The following is a 20958-nucleotide window of genomic DNA, read 5'->3' on the forward strand; positions in this document are numbered from 1 at the left end:
CCATCTCTGAGTGGATTGCCTATAGATGTAGATTTTGTAGGGAGAACTTTATTTGTGTAATAAAATCTGAAACTCATTTATACAAGCGCAATAGTTTAAACACAAAATGATAGTTTATACTATTTTTTTAGAAATAAATATACATGTACTTGAATAATGCCTACATTAGATAAGAATATATAGAATTGTAACTGTTATAATAACATATATGTCCAGTTTTTTTTCTGTCGTATTTTTTTCATTTTTTAAAAAAGTGCTTTTTAAAAGCAATACAAAATAAATAAAACATTTCACTTTCTGGTATGATCAGTTCTGCTTTGTTTTGTAATGTGTTTTTATTACTTAGTTTATTGTAAGCCAGTTTGGATTCAGTTTGGACTCAGGCAACATGTAAATTGAATTAAACAAATATAATGATATACGCTGTTTATTTACAAGACTAACTGTACATCTATACAAACAAGGACCACAAATACAATAAAAGAGCACTTAATAAGGAAAGACACTGCAACATCATCGTACACTATTACACACAGTCAACACACATATACACACAGCTGTAAGATATAAACAGGGGGTGGCCCATGGGCTAAATGCTCTTTGCTCTGCCTGAACCTCTCTCCAACCATTACTGGAAAATATAATTTCATGCCATTTTAACACAAGGAAAAGATATGTTTGGTTAAAAAAAAACAAGGATACCTCTAAGCCTGCAAAATAAAAAGGGGGGGAAAAACACACACCAAAAACCTGGAAGGGGGGATGGAATCTATAAATTACTGATTTCACCAATGTATACAATTCTGATTTTTTAAAAAAAAAGTGTTAGACCCTCTTGTCCATCAAAAAACCTATTAACCCCATTACACTTGGATAGACAGGTTTTGTTGGAAATGTTATATGGGCAATGATTTTTTTTAAACACATGTTTTTGCAATGTTCTACACTTACTAAATTTGGGGAGAAAGTAGTGGATTATATCAATATGACTGTGACAAAAGTTAATTTTTTCAGAAGACAATATTCTTTCAATTACATGCATATTATGCAGAATTGGACATCTGTATAATGTAAGTGGATTCTCTGTTCTTTACTGTGGTCAAAAGACGGATATTGCAGCATTTGAATGATAAATGTACGGCCCCATTTATGCAGTGGACTGAAGACCAGATTATACTTGCCATCTCTGAGTGGATTGCCTCTAGATGTAGATTTTGTAGGGAGAACTTTATTTGTGTAATAAAATCTGAAACTCATTTATACAAGCGCAATAGTTTAAACACAAAATGATAGTTTATACTATTTTTTTAGAAATAAATATACATGTACTTGAATAATGCCTACATTAGATAAGAATATATAGAATTGTAACTGTTATAACATATATGTCCAGTTTTTTTCTGTCGTATTTTTTTCATTTTTTAAAAAAGTGCTTTTTTAAAAAGCACTGGTTCTTTTTTGAGTATATCTGTATCTGCATTATAATTATTTTTGTGTTTTATTCCTTTTCTTTTTCTATTGTTATTTTAAAAGCACTAAAATATAAGTAAATAAAAGAAATGTTAATCCCTAATCTAAGCAAGATTTCCCATGAAATAAAAACACATTGTGGCTATTTTCTAAAAAAAAAAATAGGAGAACGGAGTGTAGCTATTACACAGTATGAAGTATATAAATTACATTTATTTGAACATATTGATTGGAAAGGAATTTCACCGATATCAGTGAAACACATTATTACTTTGTATTTAACAACAAGGTCTTGGACATTTTAATCATATCAAAGACCTTACTTAGTGAATGGGTTCTTATCCAATGCTTCAGGGCTCTCACGAAGAAGATTTGCATAGTGATGAAATATTGGTGTTATTCGTGGTAATAAATATCGCTTTAAGAAAAGAAAAAGACATCATTATTTTAAAATTGGGAAAAGACACTGATCCTTGACCAGCAGAAAATCAAATGTTCAAAATATGGAAAGAACACTTTTTTTTGAGGGATTATGGTCAGTCTTATTAAACTTATTCCTTAACTATAGGTTTGATATTTCTTATTATAAAAACACTTTCCTATTCTATTTCTCTCAAAGAAAATAATTTCTATAGACTAAACTAGACTACAATACACTACAATAGACTAGACTAGACTAGACTAGACTAGACTAGACTAGACTAGACTAGAATAGAATAGAATAGAATAGAATAGAATAGAATAGAATAGAATAGAATAGAATAGAATAGAATAGAATAACTTAATTGTCACTTTGAATATACACTAATTGGCATATATTAAAAATGAAATTTTGTTGCATACAGCTCTCAAAGGATCACCACCTCCAATATATTCACCAAATGTGCCTCCATTTCCCTGTACTTGAATTTAGGAGAATATATAAGTGTTGGGGGAGTGGCCTAGGGGCAAAGATGCTCATCTCCCACTCAGAAGGCTGAGAGTTCAATCCTAAGTAGTGTCTCTTAGGGCCCAAAGAAAAAAATATCTGCTGCAATCTCCACATAGGCATCAGGAAGGGCATCCAACCGGTAAATGCTCAGCTCCACTCAGTTGCCCTGACTAAAAGATTACAGGGTCATTAAAAAAAAGAAAACACACCCACACACACACACAAAGAGAGAGAGCTTCTGATTGTATAATTTTTATCAAAATATGAATGTTAGTTTGTAACATTTTTCAAAATGCCCCAGAACAGAACAGATCGCTACTTTCTTCCCTCTTAGGATGTTGAGAATATTTAGAATGAATATAGTCAATTTCAGCATTCATTTCAGTTACCTTTAAAATTGGAAATAATTCAGGATCTCTCAGAAGAAAATCCCACTCGGAAAAGCCCAGTGTATGCAATGCCATTGCCCACACTATTGAATCATCTTCTTTTTCAAGGTATTTAGTTAAATACAGTGGAGTTTCATATCCAGTGAAATTGGACCTATTTAAAACAAGTCATATTTAGCTCTGTGGTTTTCAAATACTTTTCAATAAAACTCATTAATATTCTTTTAGATGAATACCATAGTTAGAATCCTATAGACCAGGGGTCTCCAACCTTGGTCCCTTTAAGTTGGCTGAGGAACTCTGGGAGTTGAAGTCCAAAAGTCTTAAAGGGACCAAGGTTGGAGACCCCTGCTATAGACAACCCTTCTATATATATTAACCATGAACAAGTATTACATGGACTTATAAAGTTTGTAAAACAGAATCCATACACACATACACAAGAAATTATAAATAAGAGCAGTGACATTAAAAAAAGCTGTTTGGTAGGAGTAACATATATATAGTTCACTTTGGAAGTGAACATTTGTACTTTCTGAAATTTTAGTAATTAGCAGAGATTGCTAGTCCTACCATAGTTTAGGAGAGTTTTTTAAATCCTGAAAAAGAATTTACAGGGCCACGGTATTTTAGAAATTACAGTAGATCAAAGGGAAGAGTTGAATCAATTAATTTCTTCAGAGGAAATAGTGTTTGCAATTAAGCAGCTTAAAGCGAATAAAGCACCAGGTACAGATGGCTTGACAACTACTTATTATAAAAATTTACAAAATGAGATGATTGTACCACTTAAGGAGTTATTTAACAGAATACAAAGGGGAGGAGAAGCTCCTCCTTCATGGAGGACAGTTTTTATTTCATTAATACCTAAAGAAGATCGAGATGGTGTTAAACCAGAGAATTATAGGCCAATATCGCTTTTAAATACTGATTATAAGATATTTGCTAAGATACTAGCGAATAGATTGATGCCACTGATGAATCAATTAATTCATAATGACCAATCAGGATTTATTAAGGGGAGACAGATGAGATATAATATGAGACATGGAGGAAGTGGATTGATTATATTCAAAATAAGTATCAGATTAAAAAATATCAATTAGTTTTTGAGTGAAGTTAGGAATTATTATGTATTAGTTTAAGAAAGAAGGGAATTGATAGTGTGATGGTGTGAAATGGAATATGTTTTATGTTATATTTTAGATTATGTTTGTTAGTTACAATACCCTGTATTCTGTTCTGGGAAGTCTCGGGGGGGGGGGAAGGAGGCGGGGAAGGGGAAGACTATAAATTGATTGGTTGCCATTGTACAGGAATAATGGTAGAATTAAACAAGTTGGAATGGTGTAATGTCGGGACTGCTCGCAAACACTCCCGAAGGAAAGGGTAAGGAAAGAGGAGTAAAGAAGGAAGAAAGTAGGTAGGTAGGTGGGTAGGGAGGAAAGAAGGAGGAGAAGAAAGGATAGGAGGAGGAGAAGAAGGAGATAGAGGGTTAGAAAGGATGGTAGTGAGAAGTGGGAAGAGGAGGAAGTAGGAAAGCGAGGAGAAGGTGGTGGGGGAAGTTTAAGAAGGATGAGAAGGGAAGAAAGGATTAAAGGGGGGAGTGGCAGTCGAGCAGCCCTGACTGAGTATAATTTGAGTATAGGACTGATTGTTGGATAAGTGATTGTATTGTACACTGGTCAAATTGTGGGAATTATTATGGAAAAATAAAAAAATTTTGCAAAAAAAAAAAAAAAATCCTGAAAAAGAGTGCATTTATAATTAATTTCAATGATATTATAATCAACCAAAGTAATGGCGTTTGAGAAAAAAAGGCTTCAAAACACACAAACACATACAAAGCTAACGTTCCATGTCATGTTAACTGAAATGAGCTGAAATGAATATTCCTTTTAGACAATATGATTTCACTAGGGCATGGCTTTGAAAGCTATCAAAACTTATATCAGAGAACTGTCTTTTAAAAGAAGAGGAGTTGTAAAACTAAGTGGGCTGACAACTTTTGGAATCGATCTTGTCCCGTTCTACATGTTTTTTCAGTTCTTGCTACATTAGAAAACTTTCGGGATGAATCAGATTATTGATCTGCAAACACTAAGATATATACAAATATTTTGATGAACACCTGGGGGTAAAGTAGAAGCAGCACTGGGAACAAGGAAAACAAAAGCACAAATGAAAATATAGGGATTGCAGAAATAAAACAACTGCTTGTAGTTTATAACGGGTGAAATTTAACATTTTTCCCTACTGGTTCTGTTGGCATGGCTTGGTGGGCATGGCAGGTTAAGGATACTGCAAAATCCCCATTCCCCACTCCTGGGGGAAGGAGTGCAAAATCTCCATTCCCACCCCACTCTGGGGCCAGCCAGGGGTGGTATTTGCCAGCTCTCTGAACTACTCAAAATTTCCACTACTGGTTCTCCAGATCCTGTCAGAACCTGCTGGATTTTGTTTATAACCTTACTACTGACACAATAACCTTTTGTAAATAAAATAATGTAAGAAATTCTACAAAGCACCTTCCCAATTTACTTGATTGCAGTCAACCTCAGAATGCTACACAGAGCACCACTTCATACATGCATTGCATCTGCAATGGTTTAAACTGCCTTCAAAACCGTAATGACACTAGAGGTCTTTGCAGAGGAAAAACGTATTAGGCAGTTTCCCTGTCCCATTCACAGAATTTAGAGATGTCCAGGTATCATTATCTATCACAACCTTTCCCAAGTTGAGACATTCAGCAGAAAAGCTATTAGTGAAGAAAAGATAGGAAAAGAACACAATATATTTTATTAGTTCGGGAGTTTTCCATCTGGAAATACCTCTTAACTTCATCTTTAATTTGCTTCTGAGTCAGTAGCCAGATAGAAGAAAACCCTGGCAGAATTCAAGGTATACTCACAGTTCAAAAGCTTATGAATGGTGAGGACTTGAGTTGGATCAGGAAGCAGGCAGAGGCCAGAGAAGGCAGGTGGTCTGGGGTCAGAGCTGGAGCAGAAAAAGGGCAGGAGCAAGAAACAGGATAGAGGCAGGATAGAAAGTACACATTTGGAATGCAGATTCAAAAATGCCAGTAAGAATGATTGGCAGGAGAGGCATGTGCATGGCCAAGGCTGCAGTCTTAAATACTTTTAGTAGGAAGTCCTAAATGAGATTTACATCTGACTATAAATACTTAGGACTGCATTACACAGCATCAATTCCACACAGGCTGAACAGTAAAACGACTGAATTATGAGGGATCTGTTCCTACAATAAAAACCTGGAATGTATCGTGAACATGTATATTGGGTGTGATCAGGCAAGAGGCCATTCAGTGTAAAGGTGACGATAACTGGCTAACCCATTTGTCACTCTTTCTGCTGCCCAAGGAACTGTAGCAGTTTTGTCCTTTCCACCAGTGCTGGTGACCTATTTTCAACTGCAGGCTCTTGCTACCCATTTATAGTGAAAAAACTGTACTATGCAGCAGAAAAGTGGGTAAAGAGATAGTAATAAACTTTCCTTGTTCCCAGCAAGCTTATTAAAGATTTCTTTTTCCTTTCTCCTATGCATTCATAGTATTTGTACAAAAATGTTTTTTTTCTGAATAAGTACTATACAGTAGCCCTATATAACATCTTGCACTTGTGTTGTTTTCAAAAATTTCTGTAGGAGTTGCCCAGCCTCCAAAGAATGTCCACTTTTTCAAATACACAAGTGCAATCTCCTAAGTAAAGTGGTGAGGAAGAAATCACATATGGCTACAAAGGTTGGTTCACATTCCCATGCACCCCTTCTGTTTGTGGATTCACACTAATTCAGGGACTAAGTTAAGGGAAAGGGCATAGATTAAGAGATCCTTTCATAGTGCTGAGTTCTCTAGTCACCAAGGCTAGGAAAGGTATTTCAAAACCCTATTTCTTTCCTCAACTCTTGTTGATTAATCCAGCTGATCAAAGGATCCATGGAATGTGGTACATTGTGCTACCTGCACTTGAAACTCAAAGATGGTGCAAGAAGAAAGTATAGAGAAAAAAATATCAGATTTTTAAAAAGATCAGATGCAGAATGAATTCAGAACTCAATTATAAATGTACAAAAACAACTATAGTGCATGTAGAATGTACATATGTACTATAGTGCATAACTTACCAAGCCAAATGAGAGGCATCTGCCATTAATTGTAATCTGCTGGTAGAAGGAATAGCCTGCAAAGATACCCATGTATTATAGTTTATTTAAAACTGTTATCTTCAAGTTTTTATACAGTAGTAGTTCAAAGTATCTGCAATACTTCTTCAGATTCCTAAAAACATTTATTATATTGATCTGCAATTCAATGTGAATTTTAAACAAATATATGACAGATTCCAATTTGAAATTGTAATATTGCTAGTCACTCATAAATGTCTTCTAAACTTTACCAATTGATGGAATCTCTAAATTACATACATGCACAAAGACAGCTACCCATTTCCTCATTCCTGTAAGATAAATGTGCCAGGCTGCTGAGACCTTAACATGCCTGCTGGAACAATATAATTAAAATGGGTATATTAAACCCAGCTGTATATTTGTATGTTTTTTCCTGATTCATTTCTGTTTCCTTCCTCCGATAAGACATGTAGGAAGCCAAATCCATGGTTGTATAAAACTATATACTAGTTTCATTCATGTGCTCAATCCCTAAATTATACTCAGCTATCTTGAATATCAAGATATATATAGCTGAATATCAAATTTCTAGGTTCTATCATATCGCAAGATCTAAAATGGACAGCTAACATCAAAAACATCATTAAAAAAGGACAACAAAGAATGTTCTTTCTGCGCCAACTCAGTAAACTCAAACTGCCCAAGGAGCTGCTGATTCAGTTCTACAGAGGAATTATTGAGTCTGTCATTTGCACCTCTATAACTGTCTGGTTCGGTACTGCAACCCAACAAGAAAATCACAAACTTCAGAGAATAATTAGAACTGCAGAAAAAATAATTGCTACCATCCTCCCTTCCATTGAGGACCTGTATACTGCACGAATCAAGAAGAGGGCCGTGAAAATATTTACAGACCCCTCGCATCCTGGACATAAATTGTTTCAACTACTACCCTCAAAACGACGCTATAGAGCACTGCACACCAGAACAACTAGACACAAGAACAGTTTTTCCCCGAAGGCCATCACTCTGCTAAACAAATAATTCCATCAACACTGTCAAACTATTTACTGAATCTGCACTACTATTAATCTTCTCATAGTTCCCATCACCAATCTCTTTCCATTTATGACTGTATGACTATAGCTTGTTGCTGGCAATCCTTATGATTTATATTGATATATTGACCATCAATTGTGTTGTAAATGTTGTACCTTGATGAAGGTATCTTTTCTTTTATGTACACTGAGAGCATATGCACCAAGACAAATTCCTTGTGTGTCCAATCACACTTGGCCAATAAAAATTCTATTCTATTCTATTCTATTGATCAGGACTACGTTCTTCTGAACTTTCCTTTCACTTAAGACATTTTGGAAGAGATTATATTCTTCATTGCCTTTTAGAATATGGATTTAATACATATCAAAAGTTGACATTTTTGTGTAGGAATGGAGACTAAGAGTAAAATAGATACCTTACACCTTGCAAATGCTTGTGCTCTTTGACTCCTAAAATTCCCAGACATTCCAAGAATTATCCCTAGGCTCATCTACTTTAGGAATATGGCTCTATGACCAGAATTAGCCAAATACCAGAATACCAGAATTGGAAAGGACCTTGCAGGATGTCTAGTCCAATCCCCTACTCATGCAGGAGACCCTATTCTATTTCAGACAAGTGGTTGTCCAATCTCTTTTTTAAAACCTCCAGTGATAGAACACCATGAAGGAAAATCATGATCCAATGTGTCTTGAGAAAATGCTATTCTGCAGAATAACATAATCATTCTTATAATAATCATCTACATACTCATGATTGAGAACTATCATACCTTTGGATCATCTTCCAGCACTTTGGCTAATCTTCTCCAGTGGTTTTGATCATAGTTGATTCTATAATAACCACTCATATTCACATTTAAAACAATCCAATCTTGTACTGAATCTGATATTTTCATTTCAGGAAATATTTCTGTAAGCACATGAAAGGAAGAAAACTTAGCACGTTGTTTTTAATACTGCCCTTCCGAAAATCTACGTATGCTCATGATAACATGTTGCATAATTTCTAATGTAAGAAAAAGAAGCAAATAGACCAAGTGCAGCTTATCACATTGCCCGCACCAGGGTGAAACGCTACCAGTTCAGGCTGGTTCTCCCGAACCGGTAGTAAAAATCCTACTGGTTCGCCCAACCGGTAGTAAAAAAATGTAAAAAAAAGAAGTTCAGATGATCAGCTGAATGACACGCAATCATTGGAACTTTTTTTTTTTACTTTTTAAGCATTTTAACTACCGGTTTGGGCGAATAGGTAGTAAAAAATGTTTTTAAAAGGTTAAAAAAAAGGTTCCCAAGATCACAGCTGTGCCGCGTGATCTTGGGAACTTTTTAAAAGAACTTTTTAAAGCATTTTTTATTACTGGTTTGGGTGAATAGGTAGTAAAAAATGCTTTTAAAAAGTTTAAAAAAGGTTCCGACGATCGCGCAGCACAGCTGTGATTGTCAGAACCTCTTTTTTTTACTTTTTAAAAGCATTTTTTTACTACCTATTCACCGAACCAGTAGTAAAAAATGCTTTTAAAAAGTTTTTTAAAAGTTTCCCAAAATCCTGCACCATAGCTGATCCCCCCCCAGCTGTTCTACTTACCTTCCCAAGCCTCCTTTTGGTGTGGAGAGTGCATTCACACGCAGTGCACATTTGGTGTGAATTGCACATGCACGCGTGCAGCACGCATGAGCGGCCAGACAACCGGTAGCAAACCGGTTCAGATTTCACCACTGGCCCACACATATACTGTATAGCTCTCAAAACCATAACATTGATGAAAGTCATTGATACAATTTTTTTCATAATCATATCACACTAAAATATTTGGATCTGTTTAGAGCAGGGGACTCCAACTTTGCTGGCTGAGGGACTCAGGGAGTTGAAGTCCACAAGTCTTAAAGGGACCAAGGTTGGAGACCCCTGGTTTAGAGTACTGAAATTCTTTTTCCATCTTTTGAAAGATGTAAAAGTGTAATAAATGGATTGCTGATTGAAGCATCCATTTTCCCTTTTTCCCTTTTCCTAGCCCAGATGTCGTGTCCCACTCCTTCTCTGACGACCGGGTCGGGGAAGTCTGTATCAAGCGTGCCTCTGCAGCTTTGCCAAAGTTCTGTCAGAGTTCTCAGGGCAGGCAGGAGACCAGGATGTGACTTCAGCAATCCAATTTAAACTTTGCCTGACTCAAAGAATGCCAGAAAACAGATCCTTTATATAGGCTATGGGGTGTGGCTCCATGACTCAGCACTTATCCAGGCCTGTCCCTCCCTTCCTTTTGCTGATGTCGCCTCTCCACTCTCCGGAAGCGTGGGTCCCTCCAGCCTCCAGCTGCCGGCAATTCCAGCTCGTGACTGGCTTCACACTCCCCAGGCTCACATGCTGTGGGGGAGGGGCCCAGCTGCTCCGTTTGTCTGGGCATGGTGCCAAGTCTGGGGGCTGGAGGCATGCCAGGACATTCTTCTGTACTATCAGTGTCTGGCAGGAGATGAGAGGGGCCCGGCTGCGGAGAGGGGGGCGAGCGAGGCACAACACTAGGGATCTGCAAACTTGGCTCCTTTAAGACTTGTGGACTTCAACTCCCAGAGTTCTTCAGCTAGCTTTGCTGGCTGAGGAACTCTGGGAGTTGAAGTCCACAAGTCTTAAAAGAGCCAAGTTTGCAGACCCCTGCCCTAGCCAAAGATGGCAGAATTGGCTTTTGGTAAGAAAAGGACAGAACTGCCACAGTTCCTTGGTTGTATCAACACCATAGAACAGAGATTCACTATATCTGTCCTAAACTAAGCTTTACTCTCTTAAAGGGCCTTTCTAATTACCAATTTAATTCGCTTCTCAGCTGCTTTCCAGTTTCTTTTCTACCAGGAGTCTCAAATGGTTTTTAATCAAACTCTTGTTGCCATTCTCAAACATGCTTTTAAAAATTGTTTATTATTCCTGCTTCCCCACCCCCCACCCCACTTCCCCAGTTCTTCTGTTAAAGAACCTATATGGAAAGCAAATTGCAATAACTCATCATCAATATTTTGGCTGTAATTTGCTTCCTTCAAAGGTTCAGACTCATATATTCCAGACAGTAAAGACTTTCTTAAATTTAGGAAAACATACTTACTACTACGTTTATCAAGCCATACTAAAGGTTGTAATGTTCCATTTCTTATCCAAGAAATAGGAATAATCCATGTGCTACTTAATAAAAATAACAATTGATAATTAATCCATAAATCGAAGTAAAATACCATTCAAATGCTATTACATAAATTAAGAAAAAAAAAGTTCTGAGAAAAAAAACCTCTTTTTGGAGGGGAAGCTTTTCTGGCTGAGGGATTCTGGGACTTGAAGTCCACAAGTCTTAAAGGGACCAAGGTTGGACACCCCAGCTCTACTGTATAATTTTAATTCTTGTTCAGCTGAGTACATGCTGCATTCCAATGACACAGCTGAGACAAATCTATTAATGCCAGCTTTTTCTAGGTTTCAACCCAACAACATAAGCTGCTTTATATTTCTGTAGTGTGTTTGTTTTAAAAAGTTATATTTCCAGCTAGAATATTAGAAAACCGGTTTTGTAACTTCCCTAAGGCCATCTAGCATAGTCTAGCATAGCAACTGATATTTGATTACATTCTCATATAATTTTTTACACATTCAATGCAAGCTGCTGAAAATAAGGTCTGTGATAGTAATAAACATTTCAGAACATGGCCTGACAGCTGAAGGATATTTACACTTATAGTTTCTTTTTAAAAAATAAATGGTACTATAGATACTTATTAGCCTCAGATTAAGCCCTGGCTCTAAACTCCATTGTTTACTTTATTTCTAATTCACATCCCCTCTAATAACTTGCTACAGTTTAAAGCATAATAAATCAACTCAGTTTGGGTGATTATGCAATTTATGGTTTGTACAATAAAAGAATAGCCAAGTATCCCATATTCCTGTTCAGATGCAATATAAGATTCATTTTGGCATTTATAAGTAATGTCTGAGAAACAAATTTCCAACTTTGTTTCAGAGGATAAGCTCAAATCATAGTTTGCAGATTTGGGAGCTGCAGAAAATAACAAATTGTGTTCAAAGAAAAAATAGTTTGTACTGGGAAAGTGTGCCAACTGAACTTATTTCTATCGTTGAAAACCTGCAGATCATATATTTAAAAAATTCACACAAAACTTATTACCATCATCTGTATTTACATATGGTTTACCACACAGTTCGGACTGATTTTGTAATTTTGATTATTGATTCTTTCCTAAGGATCTAGGAAAGTTAATATATGTCTTTCTATGTGTCTGTCTACACACATACACACACACACACACACACACACACACACACCTGTCCACACTGTTACAAGTAATGCAACCTTTGTAATTGATGAGATTCTATCCCTTGCTATTGTGTTCAAAAACTTTTCCAAATTTTTTGGAATGGCACCAAACACATCAACTAGTATTTGCGCCCTATTTTTACACATTCACTCAATCTCTATTTAAAGTCTTTACATTGTTCTAATTATTATTTTAAAAACCACGTACTCCGAGTTGTGTTCTCCTTTTTCAGCAAAAGATGGTTCCTGGCTAATATTGCCAGTTGAGAAATCTACTGTCAGGAGTGGATAGCCTTTCTGGCAGGTCCAAGAATCCATTATTATTTTTACTGATGTTGGCAACTGGAAGTCATTTTGCTCATCTATCACCTTCCAAAGAAATGTTCAGGATTAAAATACAGTTTTTATGTTAAAAACATATATAGAAACTTTCAATAAACATGAATCATTCAGATCCCAGCAGTTTTGAGATCAAGTCCACGTTGCAGATCAATTTTCATCAAATGTGTCTCTTGCAATATGAAAGCAATGAAAGTGCTGAATTAGATGCTAAATCAATGGCTGTGAGTTGAACTTTAGTCAAAGAAAGCACCCTTAAGCAAGAATCTCCTTAGGTACTGGCAGAGATTCAGACTTTCTGCAGAACTACAACATCACACAAGATACTGATGGAAAATTGATAAAAGGCTAATCTCCAAATTAGAAGATCAACACTTTGATCTTCAAAAAAGGAACATAATCTTGATATTCTAAATCAGCTCAATATATTATCAGAGGATAGTTGATTATTGGAACTATCCAAGGTTCTGAAATTCCATTATGATTTAGACTTCTATCTTGCATAATAAAGAGCCAAGCTCTGTGTTAATTGTAATGCATAGTTACAAGGGCATATTCTTCATTTGGTACCAATCAAATGAAGTGGTACCGATTTATTAGAGGCACAAAAAGGTATATTTAAGGGCCAATGTGATGCAAGCAAATTATACGCTTCAGTATGACTGTATTGCGTCAGTGTGAGGTTAAGTTCTATACTTAGTTGCAGAAACTCATTGGGTGATGTAGCACCGTCTCTCTACCCAAGCTACAACATAAAGTTGATGTTGTTAGGACAGATATTTGGAAAAGGATTCTGACACTTCGAAAAGCAGGATACAAATCAACTAAACATGAATAAGGTAATGGAATATTTCTATAAATCAGTTTAAAGTTACTATGTGTAACTTGTGTTCCACCTTGTAGTCACTATATAAAAACACTATTATAGTTACTAACCACTAATCAGAAACAAGGATTAATCCAATGACAAACCACTCTCAGACACTATCCAAGCTCTATAAATTTTCAGTCATTGTTGTGCAGGTCAAAGGTATATTTATGCTTATTAAATATTTTAACTCTCCCATATACAATATTACACAGCTTTAAAAACTGTGTGCATTTCCCTATCTGTTACACCCACAAAATGAGGGGTCCTTTGTGCTCTCTGAGCTTGGTTGTTTTCTTGTGATGATGCACTGATAATGTTACCTAGCTTGAGTAATGAAATGTCTGCAAGAAAACAAGTAAACTCAGAGAGTACCAAGCAATCCCTCATTTTAAGCCTGAGCTACAAATATTCTCCTTTATTGATACACTTACAGAAGAAATCCTAGAAAAATAATTGAGGATCTTTGTGAGTCTCAAAGTTTAAAAACAGGCTTCCATGTTATTGTTCACATCCAATACAACAGAAACACTCCAAGTACGAATATGTGTGCAATATTAAGGCTGGGAGAACAAACATGGGTAAAGTCAGAATAGTTTGCTCCAGTCCCCACACTAACATAACAATGAATACATGGCACTGCCCACCATAAGGAGATATTATCAGAGGAACATAAATCTTACTGCCACACGACAGACATGTGTTCCTTACTCTTACAAAAGGGACAATTTTAATAAGAGGGTAAATGGAAACTAGAATTAATACAATCTGAGAGGCAGTATATAAAAGAGAAAATTAAGCTTGAAGGAACATTTTTCTAAAATTCAGCTGGGACTTAGAAGATGAAGAAATGGCTAAGAAGAAAATCCTGAAACTTTTGCTTTCTACAAAGCCCTACTAAAATTAGCCATAATCTCCCTCTCCCCTCACTTTTTTTTTAGTCTGGATAATGGGATTGTCAATAATGAGCCAATGCTGGTTCTTATATTCACAGGTTTCCTCTGTGAGACTAAACTCCTCATTATATCCTAACCGAATTAACTTCCCCAGATATTATTAAGATAGTTCTAATTTTGTCTAATACCATTTTTTTTCCTATCCATGTTAGGTAGCAAAACTTATCTACCTATTTGCAGTCACATGGGCATAGCAACTAACATCTTGTGCAAATGAGCACTTTTCTTCCTATGGGTATTTTATCTCCTATATCCGTGATGGTGAACCTACGGCACACGTGCCAGAGGTGGCATGCAGACCCCTCTCTGCTGGCAAACACGCTGTCGCCGCAGGTCAGATCTCCGTGGTGTTTCCTTTGTGAGCTTCTGTTTCCCTGCAAAGGATGAAACAGAAGCTCACGAAAGAAAAAAGATGTTACTTCTTGCCACGCTACCAGTGGGATGCCCTGCCTCCTGCCGGCCAGCTGGTCTTCGGGTCTCTGCTGCACATGCGTGCATGTCTGCACTGGTGCATATCCACGCATACACATGCATGCATGTGCATGTGCACATCCATACATGTGCACATATGTATTGCCACATGCACATGTTCATGTGTGCGCACGCCTTTCTGTTTGGGCATGCGCCCGCATGCAGTTTTAGCATTCGGTGTCTAAACCAAGGGATTCAAGGAGATTTGTCGGCAACAATTGGTGATGCTGACTTCAGAGAATAGAGCATCCAATGGTCATTACTGAAGTTTAAACCACTTTTACTTACAGCCAACAATTCCCAAGTTATTAAAATCAAAAGTCTAGCAAATGCATTGTAAATTTAACCACCTTTTGAAGGTGAGTCCACAGATCATCTTGGACGGCATTGGAAAAGGAAAATGCACTCAGATATGACTGTAGTAAAACAAGAATATGATTATTGGTTAGTTTGTAAAGTTTCAATACAATGTAATGTATTATAAGATATTTATAATATTTTCTAAACTTACATTCAGTGCTTTGATAAATAATCCTTCAGTCATAAAGTTGGAAAGCATCCGGATGATAACAGCCCCCTAAAATAGACACCCAGAGAGGAAAGATTAATAAACTTAGGAAGATGTTTACTTACATTACATTCAAAATATTTTAAATACATACACTGAATGAAAATGGTACCCACTGATTCAAAATTGTTTCACTTTCATACAGATTATGTGATCTGATAAGAGGAGTCCCCAACCTGTGGGCCGCAGCCCACTGGCGGGCCACAAGCTAACTGCCACTGGGCCATGTGAGTGGCTGGCCAGTGCATATGCCATTGCATGTACACACAACCCCACTCATGCAAGCATCGTCATGGGTGCCCACAGCTCCATTCATGTGAGCTTCGTCATCAGCACTCCTGGCCCCACTTTTACAAGTCTCATTACGGGCGCTCATGGCCCCACTTGTGCAAGGCTCATCATGAACGCTTGCAGCCCCACTCGCGCTCACGTCACCATGAACGTCATGAGCGCTTTCACATGCATGTGCACATGCACTTGTCCCTCCCACAAAATCATCCTCTCTTTCCCCGCTCCCTGGGCCGCCAACCCAGCAAGGTTGGGGAACTCTGTCTTATAAAATTGAGATAATTTTACTTTTCTCATGCACTGTAAAAATATTTTTCCATTACATCTATTTATGAATCATATATGAAATTTACAATAATACAGGATTTACCTTATAGTAAGGGACTTCATTGAACACTTCTAATAATGAATCTGTTTGATGGGTTTCTGAATCTGATAGAGATTGATTAAATACTTGAATATCTTTAGCCAACACAGGTAGTGTAAGCTGCTTGCTAAAAAGTTTATCCTGCAAATAACCATCAAATGTTAATTTTACTCATACAAACCCAATTTTAGAATTCTATGGTAACATTCACAAATATATTTAGTTCTCTCTGCATTCCTTTCTAACATCATTAATCTTGTTCATTTCAAACTCAAAAAAACTTACTTAAACTGAAATCTATACCGAAAGGAAGCATAAATGTTAATTCTATCCCTCTCAATCAATCCACTTATTCACTGAACCTACTATACCATCTAGTAAAGCCTTCATGTTCACCTCTAAAGCATAAAGTGGTTCTAATCTATTAAGTGCTGCTTTACAGCACTTAGTAAATAGCAGTGAATACAGAGAGAATATGTGTGATTTAAGACAAGGAGTAGTGCTTGGAATCAGTGCTTGGAACACATTACCTGACTCTGTGGTCTCTTCTCATAATCCCAAAAGCTTTAACCAAAAACTTTCTACTATTGACCTCACCCCATTCCTAAGAGGACCATAAGGGGCGTGCATAAGCGCACAAACGTGCCTACCATTCCTGTCCTATTGTTTTTTTTATTCTTATACATATATGCTTATACTTCCTCATATTTCCTCATATATATGTTTATATACTATATAACCATTTTGTGTGATGCTTATGTATATTGTTGTGACAAAAAATAAAATAAATAAATAAATAAATAGTAGTAGTACACCATGACTATAAATTACTTGATAAGCAATCAGTTATGGTACTTGATGCAAAAACGCATGTGCAAATTGGTAAAGTTTACAAAACTAAGTTAGGCATACCAAGCTTCTATTTGCATTGTACCAGGCTGCAGACAAGGACTCACATAACACTAGCAACTCAGCAATGACAGAAGCAGGGAGAAAGTTGTGACAAAGCTCATACGTATAGAATTATAAAGTTGGAAGGAAGCTAATCCAATTGCGTGCTCAATATAGATTCAAATACAATACTGCTACCATAACAGATGACCATTCAGCTGCTATTTGAAAACCGAGGAAGAATTCACCATTTCATATCATAGTAAATAAAGTAGCCGAATACAGAGGTCTCTCTGAGCATAGAGCCTCTATTACATAGTTTTCATTAACTTAAAAGCACTTAAAAGTAAAGGCAGAGTTTGAATGAAAGAGACACAGGAAAGTTGGTTTAATTCACACCTACCAGTGGCATGATATGTTCAATGTAGTGTAGACCTATATATTCAAAGTAAGTTGCAAATCCCTCATTAAGCCATAAGTCGTTCCACCAATCCATGGTAACTAGGTTTCCAAACCACTTAAAACAGGAAGGGAGGGGAGGAAGAGTCTTTAAATGCATTCTTTCAACTGCTGTTCTCATTCATCTGGCAAGAGAGCAGTTCAAGGTTTTACTTAGTGGGCACAACTTGTCATGCAGGAGTGGTGCAATATCTATAGGTTGATAGGAGTTTTAGAAAATACATTAAAGATGCCACAAGGATTAAAATAGGGAGTTATAGAAAAAGGAATCTAGGCTTTTCTTACATAATCCAATGCAACTATTTGAAAGGGTCCCATAAATGCAAAATTAGGGTGTCAATGAATGTGCTCATTTTCTGTAGTGTAATTATCAGTTTCTAAACCATGACTGACAAGATAAATTTAATTACAGTCAAGGCAAAAATTGCTTCCCCCTCCTCCCCAAGCTGCTATTCCAAGTCTCCCTTTTTAGGACCCTGTAATCCGTTAATTCAGGGTAGAGCCAGGATGACCGGATGGAACTGAACATTTATTGATTGGATGCCTTTCCTGACACCACATGGAGTTCCCAGCACATTTTTTTTTCTTTGCATCCTAGGAGAAAAACATCTGTTGCTACCTAGGATTAAACTGTCAACCTTCTGAGCAGAAGGCAAGTGACTTCACCACTAAGGCACCATGCCACAAGTTGCTATTTCTATATTCCTACATAAATCTCTTCAAATGCTACTCCAGGTGCTCTGTATGCATGTGTGTGTGTGATGCATGCGCACGTGCACACATACATACGTGTGTGTGTGTGTGTGTGTGTGTGTGTGTGTGTGTATTTATTTATTTTCTGAGGTTTTCACGGGTGTTTGTATGTAGGTCTTTGGTTGTTCGGGTTTTCTCCTGTGTAAAATTGGAAGTGTCTTGGCGATGTTTCGATGAAGTCTCATTCGTCATCTTCAGGCTTCAGCTTCGTGCTTTTGGGAGTAATTCACACACACATACATACATACATACATACATACATACATACATACATACATATATATATATATATATATATATATGTTTTCTGAGGTTTTCACGGGTGTTTGTATATAGGTCTTTGGTTGTTCGGGTTTTCTCCCGTGTAAAATTGGAAGTGTCTTGGCGACAGAATCAGCAAGATCCTCCACAAACACAACATCAAGACAGCATTCTGCACAAACAGAAAAATATCCACCATCCTAAGAAACCCCAAAGACAAAACTGAGTTAGAAAATCAAGGAGTATATGAAATCCCATGCACCGCCTGCCCCACCACATACATTGGACAAACCAACAGAAGAATAAGTGCACGCATTGAAGAACACAAGAACTCATTCAAAAAAGAGGAACCAACTTCTTCCCTGGTCCAACACTTTAAAGTCACAGGACACGATATTGACTTTAAAAAGACCAGAACTATCGCCAAAACTGAACACTTTAACAACAGAATAATCAGAGAAGCCATTGAGATAGAAAAACGCCCACACAGCATGAACAAACGAGATGACACCTCCCGCCTACCAGCCATTTGGAAACCCGCCCTTATTGACAAACGAGTCCCTAACACGAGGAATGACACCAGACCCACACTCACGAGGTCCACACAGGATGTCACCACCGCACATCCACCCAGAAAGCAGACCCAAACCCACACTGATCATGAAGCACGACCAAGGACCAGAAGCCAGACCGCAGCTGCAACATTAGCCATTTCAAACCCTCCAATCCATACATGCAGCAGACTGACACCCACTATGAAGATGTAGCACGACCACAAAGCCAAACAACAGCTATGCAGCTCACCAGCTCAAATCCCCCTGCAACACAGACTAAACTGAGCACAAACAAGCCCCCACCAACACAGGACACACCCCAGCCAATCAGAGCACAAACCCCCATCCAATCAGAGCACAGCCAAGCTCCCACCCAATCAGTTCAAACCCCCACTAGCAGTTAAAAGGAAGAAACAGCTGTGATCACACATTGCTCCCAGAAGCACGAAGTTGAAGCCTGAAGATGACGAATGAGACTTCGTCGAAACGTCGCCAAGACACTTCCAATTTTACACGGGAGAAAACCCGAACAACCAAAGACCTATACACACACACACACACACACACACACACACACGGAAGTTAACAGCACCCAAGGAATTAATCCTGTATCTGATTTTATCCAAGTTCTTCTTTGCTTAATCTGAAAGACCTGGAAATCATTTTGGTTTTGGTTTGTTATCTAATAGTAGAATTAGAATTTATATATTAATGATTTTTAGTGTCTTGAAGAAAGACACTAATTTCTTAAGATTTAAGACTTAATTTCCATATGGTAATGTTTCATTCATTTGGTCCTACAAAAACAGTCCTGATTTATTTCATATATCATTCATTCTTGCTTTTTAAAAAATCATATAGCTTTTTAAAAATCAGATTCATTTTAGTAGCCTGTACTTGCTACAACTTCTTAATGAGTTTGGGATGAAGAAGTCACAAAAGAAGCAAAGACTCCTTCTCTTAATGTAAACAGTCTTTCCACTTTTCCAATAATTGTTGCCTACATGCTACACTTTGTGTGCTTCACAGAGAGCAAAATGTGGTTTATTGTAATCTACCACATATCAACAATCCTTTTCCAGGGAACAATAAAGAACGTCAAAATTATCTCACTGAAAATACCAGACTATTTCATCTGGTGTATTTATATCAAGACAATATATTGTTAGTTGTTTCATTAATTCTAAACAATAATAATCCGGTGGAGGTATTTTTCAATTATTTACTGACAACCAGGTTTTTTTTGTTACTTTTATTTTAGTTTTATATTATTATTTTTGAATGTTAATATTATATTTCTTTTTGTTTTGGCCTCTCATTTAATATACTTTGAATCTTAGTTGCATGTTAGGATAAGTAATACAATTTATTATGAGGCTGTTAATACAAGCAAATATTTTTAAAAATAGCTTTGAAACTGCTTCTTTCATTCTTGTAGAATCCTTTTCTCCTTCAAGCATAGTATTTTTCCCCTGATTAATGTTTAAGGCAGTGTTTCTTAATGTGAGCAGCTTTTAAGACGTGTAGACTTCAACTCCCAGAATTCCCCAGCATACTAGAAAATATCGGTGTCCACACGTCGAAAAATTGCTGAAGCTGAGAAACACTAGTTTACAGTGCTTGATCAATATTTCCAATTTGTTACTCTCCAGATCTGTTGAGCCCAAAATTTCTGTTGCAAAGGAACACAGCAGTTAAGTGAGTTGCGCTTCATTTTACGATTTCCCCCCCCAGAGTTATTAAGCAAATCATTTAACAATTTAATAAATCAGTTGTTCCTTAAGCTTCCCCGATTGAGTTTGTTTGTCAGAAGCCCTCTGGGAAGGTTACATATGGTGATCACATGAACCTGGAACAGTGTAACTGTCAA

The 20958-nt window shown here is 36.9% G+C and overlaps 1 protein-coding gene across 1 annotated transcript in view; it reads right to left on the reverse strand.

Moving 5' to 3' along the window:
- The window catches only part of LVRN (laeverin), a 46527-nt gene that overhangs the window by 7600 nt on the left and 17969 nt on the right, over positions 1-20958 (reverse strand). Inside the window, 10 exon segments of the mRNA XM_058165983.1 lie at positions 1794-1888; positions 2791-2944; positions 6937-6992; positions 8774-8913; positions 11093-11166; positions 12522-12682; positions 15298-15363; positions 15459-15524; positions 16174-16311; positions 17465-17578. Of these exon segments, the coding sequence (XP_058021966.1) occupies positions 1794-1888; positions 2791-2944; positions 6937-6992; positions 8774-8913; positions 11093-11166; positions 12522-12682; positions 15298-15363; positions 15459-15524; positions 16174-16311; positions 17465-17578 (1064 nt within the window).

The sequence above is a fragment of the Ahaetulla prasina genome, chromosome 2, assembly GCF_028640845.1.
Source record: "Ahaetulla prasina isolate Xishuangbanna chromosome 2, ASM2864084v1, whole genome shotgun sequence".
Taxonomy (NCBI): Eukaryota; Metazoa; Chordata; class Lepidosauria; order Squamata; family Colubridae; genus Ahaetulla; species Ahaetulla prasina.